Consider the following 23,843-nt stretch of genomic DNA (forward strand, 5'->3'; position numbering starts at 1 on the left):
TTTAGGAAGAAAAGACTTGGCTGACACTCCAAGTTTATTCCCTCTACATTTCTTTAACAATAGCGCAGATTTTTTAGCTTACAAAGCCATACATAACCTAACTGAAGACAAACACCAAGGCCTTCAGTAAAGGATCTCTATGGAATTGTATACTTAAGTCTAGTCGTTTGCCCTATAACCATGTACCAAATCAACAGAGTAGGTGATACCAATTAGGATCCTGAAATAATTAGATCAGGCATGAAGAGTCATCAATGAGGACTGGAATTTTAATCAGTATTTAAAATATAAATTCTACAAGTGACATTCAATTTTTTAAGCAACTGATGCTAAATGATATTAACTAAAACATAACTGGTAACATTTAAAGTACAGAAAAAGATAATGAAAGTTATGTAGACTTGTTAAAAAAAATGTAGTTTGGAGACTTTGATGGAGGTGATATATATATGTGTGGGTACCCATGCACACTTAAAATAGGCATGAGGTAGTTGCTTATTTTTCTAATGTCAAAAATTCAATTTTGTCATTTTCAAATGCTTTAAAAGCTAGATTTTATTACCTAGAAACAACTTCTAAAACCATCTCTACAAATACATCAGTACTTACTATGGTCCAGGTAAATACGGTGTTGAATAAGACAGACAAGGTATATACCTTACAAAATTATAAAGCTCTCTATTCAGATTAAGTATAAATACTATGAGTGCTAACTGCAGGGCTATTTAGCACACTCATGAGGGGCAGAGAATATCTCATGAAGGAAGTGATATCTGAAGTGAGCCTCAAAAGATGAATGGAACTAGCTAGCAGGAGATGTGGAGAAAAAAAGAGTATTTCAGGCTGAGAGAACAGCCTTTCAAAAGACTCAAAAGTTAGAAAAAAGAATGATAGTTGAGAAACTGGTAAACACAAGTATCAATAATTAAATTGGTGTTGTTAATAAAAAATACCATTTATTGAGATCCTACTCTATAGTACTAGCCTTCTTACACATACTGCTTCTAATATTTACAGCTTTTCAATTATCATTATCTCCATTTTACAGAATAACACATTTAAGGCTCAAAGAAAATAACTTGCCCTGTCAAGAAAAAAATTTAAATGACTTGAGATGGCCAAAAATTACTAGGTATCTTATCTAGGGTGCCTTTCCAAGTTATCTCCACCTTTCTGCCTTTCTTTGCCTATTTTTAAATTTCAAAATTATAGATAATTTATAGCAATGCAAATGATTATTTTCCATAGATATGCATATGGATTTTGTCCAGTGGAGTTGTCACTGATTTCCATCCTGCAAGAAGCCAGTTTGACTGTATTAAACAATTTTGTATCCTATAAATATGTGTCTGCTCTTTGGATTCTCCTTGGAGCTACTGTAGTAACATCTTCATGGTTCCCTCATTAATTAATGAGTTAAATAATACCTTTGGCATATGTTCATGAGTATTTTTATGAGTCATGATTTTACCTTTTTAAAAAATTATCCTTTAATGGCTCCAAAGCACAGTGAATCAGAATTTGAAAGTTTGTGTGGATTCTGTTATGGTTTCAAAGATAAAGTTCCTTCCATTACACACAACTCACTATTCCCTCCTTTTATTCTTGAATATTAATGCTAACACAATTTTTTGTAGTACCTCTTATGAGGGTCTCACCAAATTTTTTATAGTCAATGTGATGAAACATACTAATAACTCCAGCATGAGGCTACCTCACTCTCTCACTGACTTCACGTAACTGTAATTCCTGAGCCTCCTATGGAATGAAAAAGGAAAATAAAAATACCTTCTCTCATTCTAAGGCTTTTCACAGCCAGGCAACCACAAAAAGAAAGAATGAACCTACAATTCATGCCATTTAATGTTCTATCAGGCATAATTCAAGTCAAATCCCATTTGGCAAACTCTGGGATAATTAAAATGTACTGATATAATGAATAAGAGAAAGGTGGCGACCTGGGGGAGAACTTCTAAAACCCTCGCCTCCTGCTTTTGCTGATTATTCTTTTTGTTAGTTAGACTCCCTTTCTTGACCTTGTCTTTTTGAAAAAAATTACAGATTGTTTCTGTTGAACAAAACTAATACCTAGTGCAGGGGCGCCTGGGTGGCTCAGTCGTTAAGCGTCTGCCTTCGGCTCAGGTTATGATCCCAGGGTCCTGGGATCGAGCCCCACATCGGGCTCCTGCTCAGCGGGAAGCTTGCTTCTCCCTCTCCCACTCCCCCTGCTTGTGTTCCCTCTCTCGCTGTGTCTCTCTCTGTCAAATAAATAAATAAATAAAATCTTTAAAAAAAAAAAAAAAACTAATACCTAGTGCAAACCTACACAATAGAAATTGGGTGGTAAATTTTATTGCAATAAAAAATACCCAACAACATAAAGGGCCACTGTTACGGTATTCATTCAATTCACAAGGAAATTGTAAAAAATTTAATTTAAAAAGGAAGAAAAATCCAGTGCACACATTTATATAAAAATGTATTTGTTTACCTCCTTAACAAAACTGACAGTACGAAGCTTCCTTTGCATGTTACAATGACATGTGATAAAGGTATATGCTTCAGTCGAACCAAACATTTACCCTTCGCCACTGGTGAAAGGCAACAAGATCTCTTTACAAAGCCTCGTCTTTTTCAATAAATTTTGCATGAAAACATGTTATACTGGCACAAAGTTGCCTGCTGTCACATTCGAAGTGTGATAAATGTTTAATGAAAACAACACCACACAGCTTGGTGTCAGACAACAGCTATCACACAGCCCTGCTTTGATCCAAACAGACACTTAAAAGGAGTTCTAAGCACGCTCTGCACCACAGAACGCTATAACCTATATGCAAATAGGGGTAAATTAGCATAAATGACTTCCTGCTGCATAAAGAAATAAGAGGTAAGGAAAAATATGACAGCATCTAAGAGTATGTAACTGCTGTCAAAACTCAGAGTCCAGCATTCCCAAATCACTTCAACATCTTCTGCCAAGCACTAGGTAGAAAAAATCTCAACAGAAACTTAGTGCATGAAACTCTACAACTGAAGACTCTGGAACATTGCCAGGTCAAAGCCATAACCAACATACATCTCTAAAATATGATTACTACATGGTACTATATTTCTTATACACACTGCTTGTAATACTTCTAGTTTTTTAAGTATAGTTATCCCCATTTTACAGAAGAATAAATTAAGGCTCAAAGAGAAAAACTTGTCCTATAATGAAAAAAATTGTAAATGATTTAAAATGAGCAAAAATTATATTTTTTCTGCAACTTAATTTACCTTTCCCAGAATCTAAATACCTTAGCACACTTTTAAATGTGTGTGTGGGTGCCTATATTTCAGAATACTACATGTTCAAAGGCAGTAATTCCTATGAACAAAAAGTATATGCTGCTTCTGTTGATAAGCTTTCAGTGCTTTTAGTCTATAAAGACATACCTGAAATAGTTTTGATATAATATAACTTCTAATTACACTGCATAGTAAACTTTTTAATGAAAGATTTTATAAACAGGTAATATACAGGCTATGAAGCCCAAATTCACTGCTGTCCCAGTAGCTTCTAATATATTTTCAGAAAGATTTAAAGACAATTGATGTAGTGGGAGTCACACTTCAGTATAAGAAATTCTATTTAAACATATTCCCCTTCCATTACCCACCAAAAAGAACTGCTTCAGTTGTTCAGATATGAATTCCTATGTCCACTGGGAAATACTTAACTCTCTCTAAAAGCACAAAGGTTTAAAAAGTTATATAAAGAAAGAAAAGAAAAAAAGTATAAACTCAAGTTTTCAAGCAAAATATTCTAGAAATCTTGATGGGCACATTTCTGAAAACAATATCCATCTACTGAAAAGTCAATAAGGGGTTAATAACTGAAAGCCTTTCAGAGTACCACATCTAAAGGAGAATATGTTCAGGAATACTAAATTAGATTCCTGATGAATTCCAAAGTTACTCAAATTAAGAAAGTATTTTACTAGGCAATAACTGATTTAAACAAAATTTTCCTGGCTAGTGATTTAAATCCTGATAGAAAATAGATTTAAATCAAATCCATCCAAATTCTACTCTTAAGGATGGCACTATGATTTAAAATAAACAATACAAGGGGGGAGAAGCAAGATGGCGGAGGAGCAGGAGACCTAAATTTCGTCTGGTCCCAGGAATTCAGCTAGATAGGTATCAAACCATTTTGAACACCTACAAACTCAACAGGAGATCGAAGAAAAGAACAGCAACAATTGTATAAACAGAAAAGCAACCACTTTCTGGAAGGTAGGACATGTGGAGAAGTGAATCTGAGGCGATATACAGGAAGATAGATGGGGGAGGGAGCTGGCTACCAGCAACTGATAGAACAGCGAAGCACAAAACCAGAACTTTTAGAAGTCTGCTCCCCGAGGGATGTCACTCCAGTGGCTAAGGGGGGGGGGTGGAACCCTCGCTGGGACAGTGTGGTCTAAGGACCCTTGGGGTCACAGAAAGACCGGGGGAGCCTGAGTGTGGCAGAGCTCCCAGTTATCAGAGCGGGGAAGCCGGCTGCAAAGACGGAGTGAAGGAGTGGGCTCTCAGCTCAGGTTGCCATAAACTGTGATCTGTGGCACAGTCGGGCCACTGCTCTTAGAGCAGGGACTCAACTAGCGGCAGATCCAGGGAGACTCCCCTTCCTGCCCCGGGATGAGTGGCGTGGTAGCGCACCGCAGGAATCTGCTGGGTTTGGAGACACCAAACAGGTCCTGTGCCAGAGACAGAAATGCTCTGTCACAGGCCGGGTGCGCACAGAGTGCAGCCGGAGACTGGGGAGAAAGGAATGACTGACTGCTTTTCTCTGAGGACCCACTGAGGAGTGGGGCCCTGAGTTCTTGGCTCCTCTGGGGCCAGAGATTGAAGGGCCGCCATATTCACTCTCGTCCTCCAAAGCTGTACAGAAAGCTTTCAGGGAACAAAAGCTACCAAGAGCAAACCCAAACAGATTACATAGCCTAGCCCCTGGCAATGGCGGGGCAATTCCGCCTGGGCAAAGATATTTGAGAATCACTGCAACAGGCCCCTCCCCCAGAAGATCAGCAAGAACATAGAGCCAAGACCAAGTTTACCCATCAATGAGAACTACAAAACTCCAGCGCTAGGGGGAATACAGCACATAGAATTCATGGCTTTTTCCCCATGATTCTTTAGTCTTTCAAAGTGAATTTTTTAAATTTTCTTTATTTTTTCTTTTTCTTCTTCCCTTTTTTCAACCAACATCCTTTTAAAATCTTTTTTAAATTTCATTTTTACATTCAGATTTTATCCCTTCATTGTATTTAACCTTATTTTTTGTATATATATAAGTTCTTCTTTCTTTAGAATTTTGGGATACGGTTTCTTCTAACAGAACAAAATATACCCTAAATCTAGTGTATGATGTTGTCCTAGTCTCCTACCTAATCACATTCTTTCTTTTTTTTTTGAATTTTTTCATTCTTTTTTTAACCAACTACTTATCAATTCCTTTTTAAAAATTTTTTAAATTTTCATCTTTACAATCATATTCCATCCCTTCATTGTATTTACCCTTATTTCTGTATATATGTAAGTTTTTAATTCTTTAAAATTTGGGGAGCCAATTTCTTCCAACAGACCAAAATACAACCAAAATCTAGTGTTTGGCTCTGTTCTATTCACCAGCCTGATCATAATTTTTATTTTTTTATATTTCCCTTTCTTTTCCCCCTGATGTCGGGTCTCTTCTGATTTGCTTAGTGTATATTTCTCTGAGGTCGTTGTTACCCTGTTAGAATTTTGTTCTCTCATTCATCTATTCTCCTCTGGACAAAATGACAAGACGGTAAAATTCACCTCAAAAAAAAAAAAAAAAAAAAAAAAAAGAAAAAAAGGCAGTACCGACTGCCAGGGACCTAATCAATATGGACATTAGTAAGATATCAGAACTAGAGTTCAGAATGACGATTATAAAGATCCTAGCTGGGCTTTAAAAAAGCACAGAAGATACTAGAGAATCCCTTTCTGGAGAAATAAAAGAACTAAAATCTAACTAAGTCGAAATCAAAAAGGCTATTAATGAGGTGCAATAAAAAATGGAGGCTCTAGGGGGGGAATCGGAGGGGGCGATGAACCTTGAGAGACTATGGACTCTGAGAAACAAACTGAGGGTTCTAGAGGGGAGGGGGGTGGGGGGATGGGTTAGCCTGGTGACGGGTATTAAAGAGGGCATGTATTGAATGGAGCACTGGGTGTTATACGCAAACAATGAATCATGGAACACTACATCAAAAACTAATGATGTAATATATGGTGATTAACATAACATAATAAAATAAAATTTTAAAAAATGGAGGCTCTAACTGCTAAGATAAATAAGGCAGAAGAGAGAATTAGTGATATAGAAGACCAAATGATGGAGAATAAGAAGCTGAGAAAAAGAGAGATAAACTACTGGATCACAAGGGGAGAATTCAAGAGATAAGTGATACCATAAAGCAAAACACCATTAGAATAATTGGGATCCCAGAAGAAGAAGAAAGAGAGAGAGGGGCAGAAGGTATATTGGAGCAAATTATAACAGAGAACTTCCCTAAATTGGGGAAGGAAACAGGCATCAAAATCCAGGAGGCAGAGAACGCCTCTCAAGATCAATAAAAATAGGTCAACACTTCCACATCTAATAGTAAAACTCACAAGTCTCAGAGGAAAAGGGAAAATCCTGAAAGGAGCTGGGGACAATAGGTCTGTAACCTACAATGTTAGAAACATTAGATTGGCAAGAGACCTATCCACAGAGACCTGGCAGGCCAGAAAGGACTGGCATGATATATTCAGAGCACTAAATGAGAAAAATATGGAGCAAAGAATACTATATCTAGCTAGGCTGCCACTGAAAATAGAAGAAGAGAGAAAACGCTTCCAGGACAAACAAAAACTAAAAAAATTTGCAAACACGAAACCGGGCCTACCAGAAATATTGAAAGGGATCCTCTAAGCAAAGAAAGAGTCAAAAAGTAACATGGACAAGAAAGGAACAGAGACAATATACAGTAACAGTCACCTTACAGGCAATACAATGGCACTAAATCTTTCAATAGCTACCCTGAATGTAAATGAGCTAAATGCCCCAATCAAAAGACATAGGGTATCAGACTGGATAAAAAAACAAGACCCATCGATATGCTGTCTGCAAGAGACTCATTTTAGACCCAAACACACCTCCAGATTGAAAGTGAGGGGGTGGAAAACCATTTACCATTAATGGACATCAAAAGAAAGCTGGGATGGCGATCCTTACATCAGACAAATTATTATTTTAAACCGAAGACTATAATAAGAGATGAGGAAGGACACTACATTGTACTTATAAGGTCTATCCCACAAGAAGATCTAACAATTGTAAATATCTATGCCCCTAACATGGGAGCAGCCAACTATATAAGCCAATTAATAACAAAATCAAAGAAACACATCGACAACAATACAATAATAGTAGAGGACTTTAACATCCCCCTCACTGAAATGGACAGATCATCTAAGCAAAAGACAAACAAGGAAATAAAGACTTTAAATGACACGCTGGACCAGATGGGCTTCACAGATATATTGAGAACATGCCATCCCAAACCAACAGAATACACATTCTTCTCGAGTGCCCATGGAACATTCGCCAGAATAGATCACATCCTGGGCCAGAAATCAGGTCTCAACCGGTACCAAAAGACTGGGATCATTCCCTGCATATTTTCAGACCACAATGCTTTGAAACTAGAACTCAATCACAAGAGCAAAGTCGGAAAGAACTCAAATACATGGAGGCTAAAGAGCATCCTACTAAAGAATGAATGGGTCAACCAAGAAATTAAAGAAGAACTAAAAAAATTCATGGAAACCAATGAAAATGAAAACACAAGTGTTCAAAATCTTTGGGATGCAGCAAAGGCAGTCCTAAGAGGAAACTATATAGCAATACAAGTCCTTCTCAAGAAACAAGAAAGGTCTCAAATACACAACCTAACCCTACACCTAAAGGAGCTGGAGAAAGAACAGCAAGTGAAGTCTAAAACCAGCAGGAGAAGGGAAAAAGTAAAGACCAGAGCAGAAATCAATGAAATAGAAACCAAAAGAACAGTAGAACAGACCAATGAAACTAGGAGCTGGTTCTTTGAAAGAATTAATAAGATTGATAAACCCCTGGCCAAACTTATCAAAAAGAAAAGAGAAACGACCGAAATAAATAAAATCATGAATGAAAGAGGAGAGATCACAACCAACGCCAAAGAAATACAATTATAAGAAAACATTATGAGCAACTATATGCCAGCAAATTTTCCAGATAATCTGGAAGAAATGGATGCATTCTTAGAGATGTATCAACTACCAAAACTGAACCAGGAAGAAATCGAAAACCTGAACAGACCCATAACCAGTAAGAAAATTGAAGCAGTAATCAACAATCTCCCAACAAACAAGAGCCCAGGGCCAGATGGCTTCCCAGGGGAATTCTACCAAACATTTAAAGAAGAATTAATACCTATTCTTCTGAAACTGTTCCAAAAAAAGAAATGGAAGGAAAACTTCCAAACTCATTTTATGAGGGCAGCATTACCTTGATCCCAAAACCAAGACAAAGACCCCACCAGAAAGGAGAACTACAGACCAATATCCCCGATGAACATGGATGCAAAAATTCTCACCAAAACAGTAGCCAATAAGATCCAACAGTACATTAAAAGGATTATTCACCACAACCAAGTGGGATTTATTCCTGGGCTGCAAGGTTGGTTCAACATCCACAAATCAATGTGATACAATACATTAATAAAAGAAAGAACAAGAACCATATGATATTCTCAACAGACGCAGGAAAACCATTTGACAAGGTATAGCATCCTTTCTTGATTAAAACTCTTCACAGTGTAGGGATAGAGAGTACATACCTCAATATCATAAAAGCCATCTATGAAAAACCCACAGTGAATATCATACTCAATGGGAAAAAACTGAGAGCTGTTCCCCTAAGGTCAGGAACACAGCCGGGATGTCCACTATCACCACTGCTATTCAACGTAGTACTAGAAGTCCTAGCCTCAGCCATCAGACAACAAAAAGAAATAAAAGGCATCCGAATCGGCAAAGAAGAAGTCAAACTCTCACTGTTTGCAGATGATATGATACTTTATGTGGAAAACCCAAAAGACTCCACCCCAAAACTGCTAGAACTCATACAGGAATTCAGTAAAGTGGCAGGATATAAAATCAATGCACAGAAATCAGTTGCATTTCTATACACCAACAACAAGACAGAAGAAAGAGAAATTAAGGGGTCGATCCCATTTACCACTGTGCCCAAAACCATAAGATACCTAGGAATAAATCTAGGCAAAGAGGCAAAGAATCTGTACTCAGAAAACTGTAGAATACTCATGAAAGAAACTGAGGAAGACACAAAGAAATGGAAAAACGTTCCATGCTCATGTATTGGAAGAACAAATATTGTGAAAATGTCTATGCTACCTAGAACAATCCACACATTTAATGCAATCCCTATCAAAATACCATCCACTTTTCTCAAAGAAATGGAACTAATAATCCTAAAATTTGTATGGAACCAGAAAAGAACCCGAATAGCCAGAGGAATGTCGAAAAAGAAAAACAAAGCTGGTGGCATCACAATTCCGGACTTCAAGCTCTATTACAAAGCTGTCATCATCAAGACAGTATGGTACTGGCACAAAATCAGACACATAGATCAATGGAACAGAACAGAGAGCCCAAAAATGGACCCTCAACTCTATGGTCAACTAAACTGTGACAAACCTGGAAAGAATGTCCAGTGGAAAAAAGACAGTCTCTTCAACAAATGAGTGCTGGAAAAATTGGACAGCCACATGCAGAAGAATGAAACTGGACTATTTCCTTATACCAAACACAAAAACAGACTCAAAATGGATGAAAGACCTAAATGTGAGACAGGAATCCATCAAAATCCTTTAGGAGAACACAGGCAGCAACCTCTTTGACCTCAGCCGCAGCAACTTCTTCCAAGAAACATCGCCAAAGGCAAGGGAAGCAAGGGCAAAAGTGAACTACTGGGACTTCTTCAAGATAAAAAGCTTTTGCACAACAAAGGAAACAGTCAACAAAACCAAAAGACAACCGACAGAATGGGAGAAGGTATTTGCAAATGACAAATCAGATAAAGGGCTAGTATCCAAAATCTATAAAGAACTTATCAAACTCAACACCCAAGGAACAAATAATCCAATCAAGAAATGGGCAGAAGACATGAACAGGCATTCCTGCAAAGACATCCAAATGGCCAACAGACACATCAAAAAGTGTTCAACATCACCTGGCATCAGGGAAATCCAAATCAAAACCTCAATGAGATACCACCTCACACCAGGCTAAAATTAACAAGTCAGGAAATGACAGATGTTGGCAAGGATGTGGAGAAAGGGGAACCCTCCTACACTGTTGGTGGGAATGCAAGCTGGTGCAGCCATTCTGGAAAACAGTATGGAGGTTCCTCAAAAAGTTGAAAACAGAGCTACCCTAAGACCCAGCAATTGCACTACTGGGTATTTACCCCAATGATACAAATGTAGTGATCCTAAGGGGTACCTGCACCCCAATGTTTATAGCAGCAATGTCCACAATAGCCAAACTATGGAAAGAGCCTAGAAAGAGCCAACAGATGAATGGATAAAGAAGATGTGGTATACACACACACACACACACACACACACACACACACACACACAATGGAATATTATGCAGCCATCAAAAAATGAATTCTTGCCATTTGCAACAACGTGGATGGAACTAGAGGGTATTATGCTAAACGAAGTAAGTCAATCAAGAAAGATAAGTATCATAGGATCTCACCGATATGAGGAATTTGAGAAATAAGACAGAGGATCATAAGGGAAGGGAGGGAAAAATGACACAAGACAAAACCAGAGAGGGAGACAAACCATAAGAGACTTAATCTCAGGAAACAAACTGAGGGTTTCTGGAAGGGACGGGGGTTGGAGGGATGGGTGAGGGACACTGGGGACGGTATGTACTATGGTGAGCTGTGAACTGTGTAAGACTGATGAATCACAGACCTATACCCCTGAAACAAATACTACATTATATGTTAAATAAATAAATAAATAAATAAATAAATAAATAAATAAATAAATAACAGTACAATGTCAGTGGTCGTATTGACATTTTTATTTACAACCAATCTTTTTTTAAAAAGATTTTATTTATTTATTTGAGAGAAAGAGAGAAGAGCACGAGCAGGGTGAGGGGAGAGGGAGAAGAAGACTCCCCACTGAGCAGGGAGCCCGATACAGGGCTTAGTTCCAGGACCCCGGGATCACGACCTAAGCCAGAAGCAGCCACTTAACCGACTGAGCCACCAAGGTGCCCCTCACAACCAATTTTTCAAAAAAGTCTATAAAAGATGTTTTATAATAGCCAACTATACTTGATGGAGTTTGATCAAATGTTGCTAAGGACGACACAATATGAATACACAGAAGACTCAGATGGGGTGTCTAATGTTCACAATCATCAAACCAAGCTGTAATTATGAGATGTCATGACAAGTTTCATATTTCTGATTTTTGACTCTCAGTATAAGTGTGCTTAACAAAATAATGTTGTGTCCAACTTCAACATAACTATTAATAAAATTTGTTTTCATATTTCAAAACATTTCTATAAAATAAATACAAATAGCTAATGATACGATAAATATTTTAAGTTTTAAAAATTTGGGGGGAAGCTAATAAAAACAAGAAAAATCTGTATCAATGTTTAAAGGTAAAATAGTCTGAAAAAGCAAATTGTATAAATGTAAAACATTGAAAATTAACATCATTAAACCATCTTCAAAAAAATGTAAAACAAGGCTCAGTTGGTGTCTTTTTCTTTTCTTTTTTTTTTAAAGTTTATTTATTTATTTGTTTGTGAGAGAGCATGAGCAGGGGGAGGGGGAGGGGCAGCAGGAGAGGGAGAAGCAGACTGCCTACTGAGCAGGGAGCCAGACATGGGGCTCGATCCCAGGACCCCGAGATCATGACCTGAGCTGAAGGCAGACGCTTAACCAACTGAGCCATCCAGGTGCCCCAGTTGATGTCTTTCTTAAATTAATCCTTCATATAGTGTTATAAGGAAAGACACCTTTTAGTCCCTACAAACTCCTGATACCCTCCCAGCTTTTATTAGGCCTTCCTTATTCAGTAGCTTAATAAAATGAAAAGATCAATTTACAACCCTATAAGATGTAATCATTCAAATGTTCCAGGAATTCCAAGAATTATATTTAATTATCTGCTGTATTTATAAAGATTTTTCAGAATTATCTAATTTGGTATCTTCTTCCTCAAAAGTTTAATAAAGAAACTCTTCCTCATCATTAGGCTCATTAAATTCTTCTTGCACATTCCTTCCTCTCCCACTTTTATTCTTCCCAATTTGTAAAATAGTCCTTTACTATTATTGTTCTTACTCTTCTTAATTTGTACTTTATAAATGTATGCTTTATATTCTATCAATTTTCATATAATATTGATATTTTCAAACTGGATTGATAAAAATAAACATTGTTATACATAAAGAAGCAGAAGTGTTATCTTCTCTTATGTGGGGAAGCAGCCAGGTTATTTAGCGTAACATAAGCTAAAATATTGTTCTTGGGTTGCTCAACTACAATGGACTAATATATAAGTCCTAATTATATGATTTGTGAATTTTTTTCCTTTTTCTCCACCCACTTTTTTTCAGCAGGGGGGGTGAAATCATTTGGCAAGAGACAGCTCATAAAATGATCATAGAAATAAATTTAAGGACTCGAAATTTTGTGGGTTTTATTAAATATAATTCTAAATAAACATATGAAATGCTATTGTAGGAAAATACGTGAGAAAGAATATAGGGAGAAAAGAAAGAACCAATCTTTTACTAATGACAGATTTCTGGCCTGATCAAAGAAAAATAAGGCACAGAAATTCTTTCAGTTCTCTTTACGTATCTTCTAGGGAAGTTTAAGCAACAGCATATCACTTGATCTCAAACATTATATCTCATCATCAATGATTATGGATTATTACAGGAATGAGGATAATGTACTGTTAAGAGTCAAAATGCTCTTGTCAGGAAACATGAATTAGAAGCCTAACTCTACCATTTACTAGCTCTATGACTACAAGTTTTCATCTATATGAAGGATAATAAAAGTTCCTATTTCATGAGACTATTATGATAAGTAAATAAGATAATGCATGTCAACTGCTTAGCAAAATTCCTGATACTCAGAAAATATATTTAAAATGTTAAACACTTATTATTATTGTGTCCACGGTAAACAAAGCATTTTGTTCATACCTCATGTAGACCTGATCGTATCATTACCCTACTTGCAACTTCATCAGCTGCTCACTGCCTTTAGAATTAACTCCCAACTTAACTTATAAGGTACTCCAAATACTCATTTCTCACCATTATTCCTCTTCAACTCTAAACCAAGCCTCATTAGACTTTAGTTCCTCAAATATGCCATACCCCCCTGCTTGCCTCTAAGTCTTTCCACATGAAGTTCGTTTTGCACATAACATTCTTTCTCATCTCTTCCTTCAAGAACCACTTCTGAGAGTCCTTCCCTGACATGCTGACTAGTCTGGACCAAAAAGCTTAATGTTCATGGAGATATCTTGCAACCACAATGCATCAAGACTGAGGATGAAAGCCAACAGGTTAAGTAAGACTGGCCTGTTGGAAGAGTTAAAAAGTACCCAAATTTGCTTACCTCTAAACTCTTTGTTTTATTAGCAATAAATGTGCTCATGGGGGCACCTAGGTGGTGCAGTCAGTTAAGCCTCCAACTCTTGGCTTTGGCTCAGGCTGTGATCGCAGGGTCGTGAGATCAAGCCCCGCATCGGGCTCTGTGCTGAGCAGAGTTTCTCTCTCCCTCTCCCTCTGCCTTCCTCCCCACTCTCTCTCTATATAAAATAAATAAATAAATCTCTAAAAAAATTGTGCTCAAGGTTTAAGCCAGAAGCTGACAAACTACAACCTGTGGGCCAAATCTGCCAATTGCTCATTTTGTAAATAAAAGTTTTATTGTGATACAGCCATATCATTCATTTAACATTATCTGTGGCTGCCTTGGTGTTCAGTAGTTGCAACAGAGACACATGGCCTAAAAAGCCTAAACTATTTGCTATCTAGCCCTTTACTAAGAAGTCTGCTGTCCCTGGTTTAAGCTACTATTGTTTAGGTTTTGTTAATTATGGCCAAAAGCATTCTAACTCATACACTGTTTCCAAGCAAACTAGTAAACATTCATCTGATTTCACTGTAATTACTTACACATCTTCCCTTCTATCTATGCTTATTTTGCCATCTGCATGAACTCTCCAAGTAGGACTGCCTACTATTATGACCTTGTTACCAACATAGTACTTCATAAATAGAAGGCATTTAAATATTGTTGACTGAACAAGCGAACGAATGAATGAGTATATCTGATCAATAACCAATCAATATTTATTAACAACTAACATGTATATTAGGTACTCTAAGGGATACAAAAGAGTAAAAGATATATTCTCAGCCCTGAATGGCTTAAGAAATCAGGTCTAAGAAATAAACACATAAGCTTAAAAAAAAAAGACAAATTATTTCTGAAGCAAAGCAGGGTACATCTGTACATATATAAATACTATCATTAAATGCGTACGTGACCCCCCCAAAAAAATTCCTGATTTTAGATCATACCAAAAGATAAGAATCTGGATGTCCTCGGCACAAACCACAAGAGAGAATATCCTGATACAACACCGTGACCTTATACTATGGTCCACTAAAACCATGGAAATTACTGAATCAAGCTACTCAACAGCTTTTTGACATTGGTTCCTAGAGCCCTTCAACTGACACCTCTTGTTTTGATCTTGTTCATCCCCTTTGTTGAGATTTAAAAAATAATGAAGAATACAACATTATTACCTTGTAAATCTGTCATCCAGGATTTAGTCCCTCGAACATAACCGCCACTGAGTTCAATCTGTAAAACTGGCCCAAACTTTCAAGATTGATGTCACCATATTAGAATCTTTCCTGAAACCACCCAACCTCCCTTTTTTATCCATGCACTCATTTTTCTTACCTTTAAAATCTCCATAATAATGCTTTATGTAATATTAATTTTATACAACTGTGTAATTATTCTGGTGAAGTGGAAAGCAAATATTTAATGACTACCAGAAAGCATAGTCACTCTTCTCATAGCCACATAACATCTAAAGTATAAACCAAAAGAAAAACAAAAAAGGGATAAGGAGCAAGGTAGTTCCTTGACTGACATAATTATTCATCCTCTTAGTCCATATTTTCCAGTCTCAAAAAGCCATTCTCTATCCTCTCTTCAAATCTATCATCCTCCTGACTTTCTCCCTCTCTCAATAGATTTCTCTCATATCCTCTCTGATCTTAATTCCACTCTACCACTCTAGCTAACTCAGCCTCCCTATCCTTATGGCCAGATATCCAACCCCATCTCCGCTCCTATAACATTCAACAATCCTTAAAACTAGAAAAAGAACTCGAAATTTTGCAGGACCACAACTGCTCTGTGTGCATTAAAAGTTGTGAGGTCATCAGGAAAAAGAAAGTCATATAATAATACTATCCTCTTCCAAAGTCCACCACACATTTATCATTTCAAAGAATCTGACAGGTTTATATAGTATCACTGTAAATCTGGAAATAAAAAATAAACACACAGACAACTGTGAAAAAGAAAAGGATGAGAGATGAGTTCCATATCCTTTAATAAATTTAATTCTTCATAGAATCAAGATCTCAAGGAACTACATTTAAGATCCTGACAAGCTCTTTGATTTAACACTGAAAACTGATACATTACAGATAAACGCTTTAGTACTGAAGTATTACAGTGAATATACATGGGGTGTTGAAAGACTCACAAAGGGGGATAAATTCCAAGATGTTCTACTTTTTATAATAAAAGAGCCCAATGTCAGTTTTGAATAAAACAAACAAGCTATAATTCAAACTACAAACCAAGATTTTGTTTCATTTTAACATTTTCTAATTTAACGAACAGTTATCAATGGATTTCAACCTCCAACTGGACAAAGTTAGACTAATTGTTTCAATAAACCGATTCCAGAAAAAATAAATTCTGGGTCTCACACACACATACACTCACTCTAACACACACACAAACACACCCCTAACAGTGGTCAAGTCCCATTCTATATAGAAAGAAGTCTAACCAATAGTAAATCACATGGTTCCCTACCTTCGTTTTACTTTTACCCTTTTCCCCTAACAGCTTTACAATAAATTAATAGACATTTTTAATCATGAGCTAGTCTTTAAATTTTAAAAGCATATTCATGGTAAGGAAATTGAATGTAGAACTTTCCTAAAGAATTATGTAAATTTTCTTTTACTGACATACTAAGCTTTGATCATGCCATTTATTTTGTTTCTAAAATTTGTTATATAAGTCTTTAATGAAAACAGGAATATAAAGGAAGCACAGTAAAAGTCTGAGATAACCATTTTGATTTATCCTTTCTTCTTTATCTAATGTATTTTCCTCTTTTGTCCATCTAAGAAAAATCTCAGAATGAAAATTTAGTTTGAATATTGCCATGGAATCACTGAGTCATCACTACTTAAGATTTGTTTCAACTTACCCACGTTTGATGTTGTGTAATTCCTTATCCTTGCATTTATCCTTCTCCTTTTCTCTTTTCTCCTTGTCTCTGCCTTTACGTCGTTCTCTATCCCGAGATCGACTACGGGTTCTTCGGTGACTGGACCTTTCACTGCTTCGACTATGGGACCGTGGACGAGGTCTTGACCGGGACCTATATTAAGTAGATTTTATTACATTCATTTAGTGTATATTTTGTATTATGAAATGCAAATATTCTTAAAAACTATCTAAAAGGATTTAGTTTTTAGTTATGGATTTGGTAACTAAATAACTGTGTGAAGTAAACATCTGTATAGGATTCTTTATGAATAAATATACTCAATTAAAATGACATGAGGGAAATATATGTTGCCAACTTTAGAGGAAATTAAGGTTTAGTCAAAAAATGTCTGCAAGTATAAGTCTTAAAGGTTCAAATCAAGTCTTGATTACTCAAGTCTCCTCAAATAATATAACAAATCTAAATGTATTCAAAAATAGTGTCTTCCCTATCTCTATAATCTTGGCTTCCATATCTATTCAACTTCTTTTCTTACATCTATTACAATAAAACTATTACTCTCCTCCACCCTTATCCAGCTATTCTTTGTATTAAATGACAGTATAAGCTGGGATATACTGTGGTTTTTTTTAAAAAGTAAAGATTTCAAATCCTGCTTACAGTACTGAAAGAAAGCCTCTACCAGACTTACCTTATAGATAACTATACAAAACAACTACCTAAACGCACTTTTGGATACTGACCAAAGGAAGTCAGATTCTATAGGGAGCCAACACTTGGGAAAAGAACAGAGCAATAAGAAAGTTTCCCATTTTATATCAGCTTCTTTTCTGAAGGCAAGGCTAACTGTGCCAATCAGGGCAGCTAAAACTCCAACAAAAAACTTCAGGATTTCTGTCCTAAAAAAACAGAAGAAAGGCTCAGCAACCACTGGAAAAGGAAAAGGAAAGGGGAATCCTAAAAAATAGTGAGAAGAGAAAGCCAAAAATTCTATATGTAAACACTACTCAAAGCCCAGGCTGAACCCTACATTATGCATAGGAGGGGAAAACTCCACAGATAGCTAAGGATAAAAGAACTGAAAACATCAAATGTCCCTGAAGAGACAGGATTTTTACAATTTTAATTCAACTAACTTTCCTGCTAGAACAAACAACTAACAAACAAAAAAATCAGTATTCTTTAGAGGAATAAAACAGAACTCAGTGTATTCAAAAATGTGACATTTGCCATGCCCAGGATAATATCCAAAATTACTAGATAATATAAGAAGGCATGAAAAATGTGATCCAATCTCAAAAGAAAAGATAATCAATGGAGATTAACCCTGAGATAAGCCAAATCTTAGAATCAGCACAAGGATTTTTAAAAAGTATAACTATACTTGCAATAAATACAAAGAAATCTCAGCAGAAAAACTAGAAAATGAAAAAAAAATGAAATTCTATAACTAAAAAATACAATATCTGATATTTAAATTATGCTGAATGAGATTAAAATCTACTAAACACTAATGAGATTAGTAACAACAGAGGAAAGAATCTGTATACTTGAAAATAAATCAATCAAGATTACCCAATCCAACAGACTAAGAGGAAAAAAGATTGTCAATAATAAAAACAGATCCTCCAGGATCTCTGTGACAATATCAAAATGTCTAACGTGTTTATTTAAATCCAAAAGTAGAGAACATAATAAGATAGAAAACAACTTTTTTGTGGTGGCCAAAATTTCCCCAAATTTAGTGAAAGACAAATTTTCAGGTCCTGGAAGTTTAGTGAATGCCAAGATAAATATGGAGAACCATGACTACTGATGAAACTGATGAAAACTAAAAGTAAAGAGAAATCTTGAAAGAAAAGTAAAAGGAAATCTTGAAAAAAAACTGACACATTACAAGTAAGAAGGAGAGCAATGATATCCATTACTGCTGGCTTCTCATCAGATACAGTGGAGATCAGAAGACAGTAGAACGAAGTTCTTAACGTGGTGAAAGAAAAAAAAAAAAACAATCAGCCCAGAATTTTATTTTTAGCAAAAATATCCCTCAAAAAATGAAAGTAAAATAAGCACATTTTTAAGATAAAGGGAAGAATAAACCATAATCATCAATAGTAAATCTGTATTACATTAAGTTCTAAAGAGAAGGCTGAAGAGAATGATGACAGATGAAAACTTGGGATCTTTAGGAAAGAATGAAGACCACTGGAAATGCTAAATATATGTGGAAATATTAAAAAACTACTTCCCTTAATTTATTTAAAATATATATATGTGCTTGGGTGCCAGTCACTAAGTGTTTGACTCTCAATCTTGGCCCAGGTCTTGATCTCAGGGTCGTTGAGTTCAAGGCCTGCATTGGGCTCCATGTCAGGCATGGAGCTTACTTAAAAAAAAAAAAAAAATACATGTGTGTGTGTGTGGCACACGTGTGGGCTTAAAGGAAAAATTACAGTGTTTCATTGTAGAGCTTATAATGAAGGTAGATATAATACATATAATCTCTATAAAATAAAACACATGGCATGTAAATGGAGACCATACAGTTATAAGGTTTCTGTATTTCATATGAATGGTGAAATAGTAACTCTAAGTACAATGAAATGGTAAGGGGGTGTTGTAATCCTTAGAAAAAGAAATGCAAATATGTATAGCTAAAAAGCCAAAGGATGAGATAAACAAGAATTCTTAAAAATATTCAATAATCCTCTGCATGGAGCACTGGGTGTTGTGCACAAACAATGAATCATGGAACACTACATCTAAAACTAATGATGTAATGTATGGGGATTAACATAACAATAAAAAATTTAAAAAAAGAAAAAAAATTCAATAATCCAAAAGGAGGCTGGAAAAGAAGTACAAAGAAAAATCAGAGGGACAAACATAAAAATTTAAAATAAAATAATATAAAATATTATATAAAATAAATATTATGTGTATATAAAATACGTAAAACAAAATACATTAAAGTATGCATATAAAATACATAAAATAGATATATATCAGATGGTAGACTTAAATCCAAATATATAAATAAATATCTTAAATATTAATAGAATCAATACTTTAATTAAAAACAGCTTGTCCTTCTTTAAAAAAAAGGGTGGGGGGCACCTGGGTGGCGCAGTTGTTAAGCGTCTGCCTTTGGCTCAGGTCATGATCCCAGGGTCCTGGGACCGAGCCCCACATTGGGCTCCCTGCTCAGCAGAAAGCCTGCTTCTCCCTCTCCCATTCCCCCTGCTTGTGTTCCTGCTCTTGCTCTCTCTCTCTCTGTCAAATAAATAAATAAAATCTTAAAAAAAAAAAAAAGAAGAAGAAGAACTTGTCCTGGGGTGCCTGGGTGGCTTAGTCTGTTAGGTGTCTGACTCTTGATTTCGGCTCAGGTCATGATCTCAGGTTTGTGAGATGAGCCCCGAGTTGGACTATGCGCTGGGAGTGCAGCCTGCTTAAGATTCTCTCTCCCTCTCCCTCTGCCCCTCCACCCCTTTACTCTCTCTCTTAAGAAAAAAAAAAAAAAAAAACCTTGTCCAAATGAATCAAAAGGCAACACACAACTACATGCTATCTACAAGATATTTACTTTAAATTTACAGACACAGGTTGAAAGTAATGGCTAAAAATAGATATATCATGCAAACAGTAAGCACAGGAAGGGTGGAATGAATATATTAATATCAGATAAATTAGACTTGAGAAACTAAAAGTATCACCAAAAAAAAAAAAAAAAAAATAGATACTTCATCATGATCAAAGGATCAATTCATAAGTAGAAATCATACAAAATGTTTATCTTACCACAAAAGAATTAAACTAGAGTTTAATAACAATAAAATATCTAGAAAAAGATAGAGAAATTAAATACTCTTCTAAATAATTCATTAGAAATCATAAGAAAAATTAGAAAATATTTTGAGCTGAATGACAGTGAAAATACAAATAGGAAAATTTATAAGATGAGCTAAAAGCAATGTTTAGAGGTAATCTTACAGCTTTAAATGTTTATATTAAAAAAGAAGAAAGGTCTAAAATCAAATGCCTAAGGTTTCATCTTAAGATGCCAGAAAAAGAAGAGCAAAAAGTAAACCCAAAGTAGGGAGAAGGAAGGAAACATTAAAGAGCAAAACTCAATAGGGCGCCTGGGTGGCTCAGATGGTTAAGCGTCTGCCTTCGGCTCAGGTCATGATCTCAGGGTCCTGGGATCGAGTCCCGCATCGGGCTCCCTGCTCCTTGGGAGCCTGCTTCTCCCTCTGCTTCTCTCTGTCTCTAATGAATAAATAAATAAAATCTTTAAAAAAAAAAAAAAAAAAGAGCAAAACTCAATAGAATAGAAAGCAATAATGAAAAAAAGCCAAAATCTGGTTCTCTGAGAATACCTACATATTTGGTAAATCCTTAGCTAGACTAAACAAGCAAAATAGAAAAGAGCAAACACAAATTACTCCCCCAAAGGATGATAGAGAGATTGCATAAATGAGACCTGGGTATTTCGGACATATGTAGGTCTTGAAGAGAATTACGTGGGTTGCAACAATAGTAATGCCTATCTTCTTTCATCCCTAACTGGTTTACTCAGTGAATGAAGAGCAATATTATATGATAAAGTCACACACATTTTTTAATATATGATTTTGAGAAGTTACAATATTTCTTGCTACAATGAAATCATGGGTTTATTATCCTAATTTATAAAAATTAAATTTCTATCATTTTCTCTTTAAGTTTGATTGCTCCTTCTCTTAATTTTGACACAGGACTTCTTTCCACATAAAGTTTTAATTTATCCTGACAATTTATTTCCCCCACAAATGTTAGTTTATTCATTTCTAATTAAATCTATTATATGTGAATATATAGAAATTTTAACAGATTATTCTAAAATCTTTGACCAGTAATCATATAAAATTTAAAGTTTTCTATTAAAAGAAAGTAATAATAATAAAAATGGAGAGGGGCCTTTTTTGTTATAGCCTCAACCACTATACATATATATTTTATGTATATACACAGAGTATATTATTTTAATTTGGTTCTACATTGTTCAGGACCAAAATATGATTCTTGCAATTAGTTTTCATTTAACTAGTGAAAATGCGGAGTATAAAAGACAAGTTAACATAGTTTAAACTCTAACAACAAAACTAAGTTTCTCTTTTTTAATGAATCTTTAATGTAAGCTCATTTCTTAGTGGTTTGCCCTTTTGTAAAAAAATACACTGACAAAAATGTGCAACCATTTGTGGTTTACAAATGAGGTGGATTTGGGTGAAATCATGTTTTTTCACTGTATCTTAAAAAACAGATGTATCTGCTATTAATATACCCAAAGTTATACAAGTATTAAGTTAAAAAAAAATAAAGGATTTCTTATATAGTGGTGTCCTCAAACAAGTTATTTCCTCTCTGGGCATCTGTTTCCTTATCTACAAAAGGGGGATAATAACTACCTTTCAGGGTTACCTAACTGAATTGTGAGATAACAGACAAGTGATTTGGGAGCAGGCAGGCACCGAGAAAGACGTAACTTAGGGATGTGCTAATCTGAATGAATGAGTAAAATCTGAATCGGAAGCATATTAAGTATGTTTCCCTCATGCTATAGCTAATCCAGTAAAGAGCAGCATTTTGATTTTGATAAACCTTTAAAATCTTAAAGCTGGCATAAGGATTACTCAAGTCTCAATATATTTCTTTTATACAGGAAGGTAAGGAATAATAACCTTGGCCAACAATCCATGTCTTCTCCACAGGAAACCCACAGAAGCCAAATACATGATCTTCACAGATTTGCTATTAACAAGAAAATCACATCACCTATCATATAAGCTTTTGAAGAATAAAAGGGGATATTTTTGAGAGTCGAGACGGGCACAGTAACATGAAGACAACAGGCCTAAATTGGCACTGCCCCAGAGAAACCAGAAAGTAGGATTACTCTACCACCACCACAGCAAAGCTAGATACCACAATTAGAGGCCTTCTATCAATTACTATCTGCCCACCCTCCCTCAGAACCTACTTTCCAAATCTCTATTCCTCCCAATATCCTCAACTCATAAAAAACACACAATTATCTCCAAACTCATCTCATGGTTTTCCCTAACACAAAGATTATGCTGTAGAAAACCTATGACTGCCATTCTCCAAAACATCTTGCTCATTATTCACCATATGTGAATATATGCAACCCATGCCATTTTGGAATGTTGCTGATGTGGCTCAAAGAACTATGATAGCAACAGCAGATCTGAAAGTTAAGCCATCCATGATGTCAAATTTAAAGAAAGTAAGAAGTTTTAAAATATCACAGTATGCAATAAAGCTACTGGGCTTTTCCCCTCTAATGTTTTAATGTTTTTATTTTAATTATCATATTGTAGGCCTCTTAATTTTGCTTATAGGCTACAAGAAGCAAAAAATTACTCCAGAGAGAATACATGGGGAAAAGATTAAGTCCGAAATACAGGCAAAATAACATTATTAAAGGCTGTTTAAAAGGACCACAAAATTCAAACAAAGATTTAAAATGAATTAAGCTGCTGACTTCTTAGTTGTCATGAGAATTACTTTATATAATATCTTACACATATGGACAACTCCATTTACTTTATTAAGTAACTTTAACTATATATTTGAAGGATCTCCATCAAGAAGAAAGTATCAGATCACAGTAAAGAGATTTCCTACCCTGACCAAACAAAAAAGTTAAAGTACACTAAAATTTAAGATGTTATTTGTCCCTCGTTCATTAAATAAATACCCTTCTGATAAATCACTCTAGAAGTCTCTAGAGTACCATAACCAAAATGGAGATATATTATAAAGCAAAGAAACATTTGATAAAAAATGTGGCACTCTAGAACACATAATATATAAGCAATAAATGGACAGCAGATGTCCTATTATACCAGATAAATGCTTTCAATATCTACAGAATAGGAACAATCACCATAACATCCCTACATAAAATGAATTACTGCCCTCAAAAACCAATACGTCAAGTTTCTTAATTGGCTAATAAGTTCTAAATACATGTAATCAAAACAAATATCCTAATATTTTATCTTTCAAAAAAAACACCAATACTTCAAATAG

General features: G+C 35.5%; 1 protein-coding gene across 1 annotated transcript in view; it reads right to left on the reverse strand.

Moving 5' to 3' along the window:
* RSRC1 (arginine and serine rich coiled-coil 1) overlaps window positions 1-23,843 on the reverse strand; it is a 406,135-nt gene that overhangs the window by 287,770 nt on the left and 94,522 nt on the right. The window contains exon 4 of the mRNA XM_032408362.1: window positions 16,725-16,898. Coding sequence (XP_032264253.1) covers window positions 16,725-16,898 — 174 coding nt within the window. The remainder of the gene's footprint in view (window positions 1-16,724; window positions 16,899-23,843) is intronic.

Source organism: Phoca vitulina, unplaced genomic scaffold (genome assembly GCF_004348235.1).
Source record: "Phoca vitulina isolate PV1807 unplaced genomic scaffold, GSC_HSeal_1.0 scaffold10, whole genome shotgun sequence".
Lineage (NCBI taxonomy): Eukaryota > Metazoa > Chordata > Mammalia > Carnivora > Phocidae > Phoca > Phoca vitulina.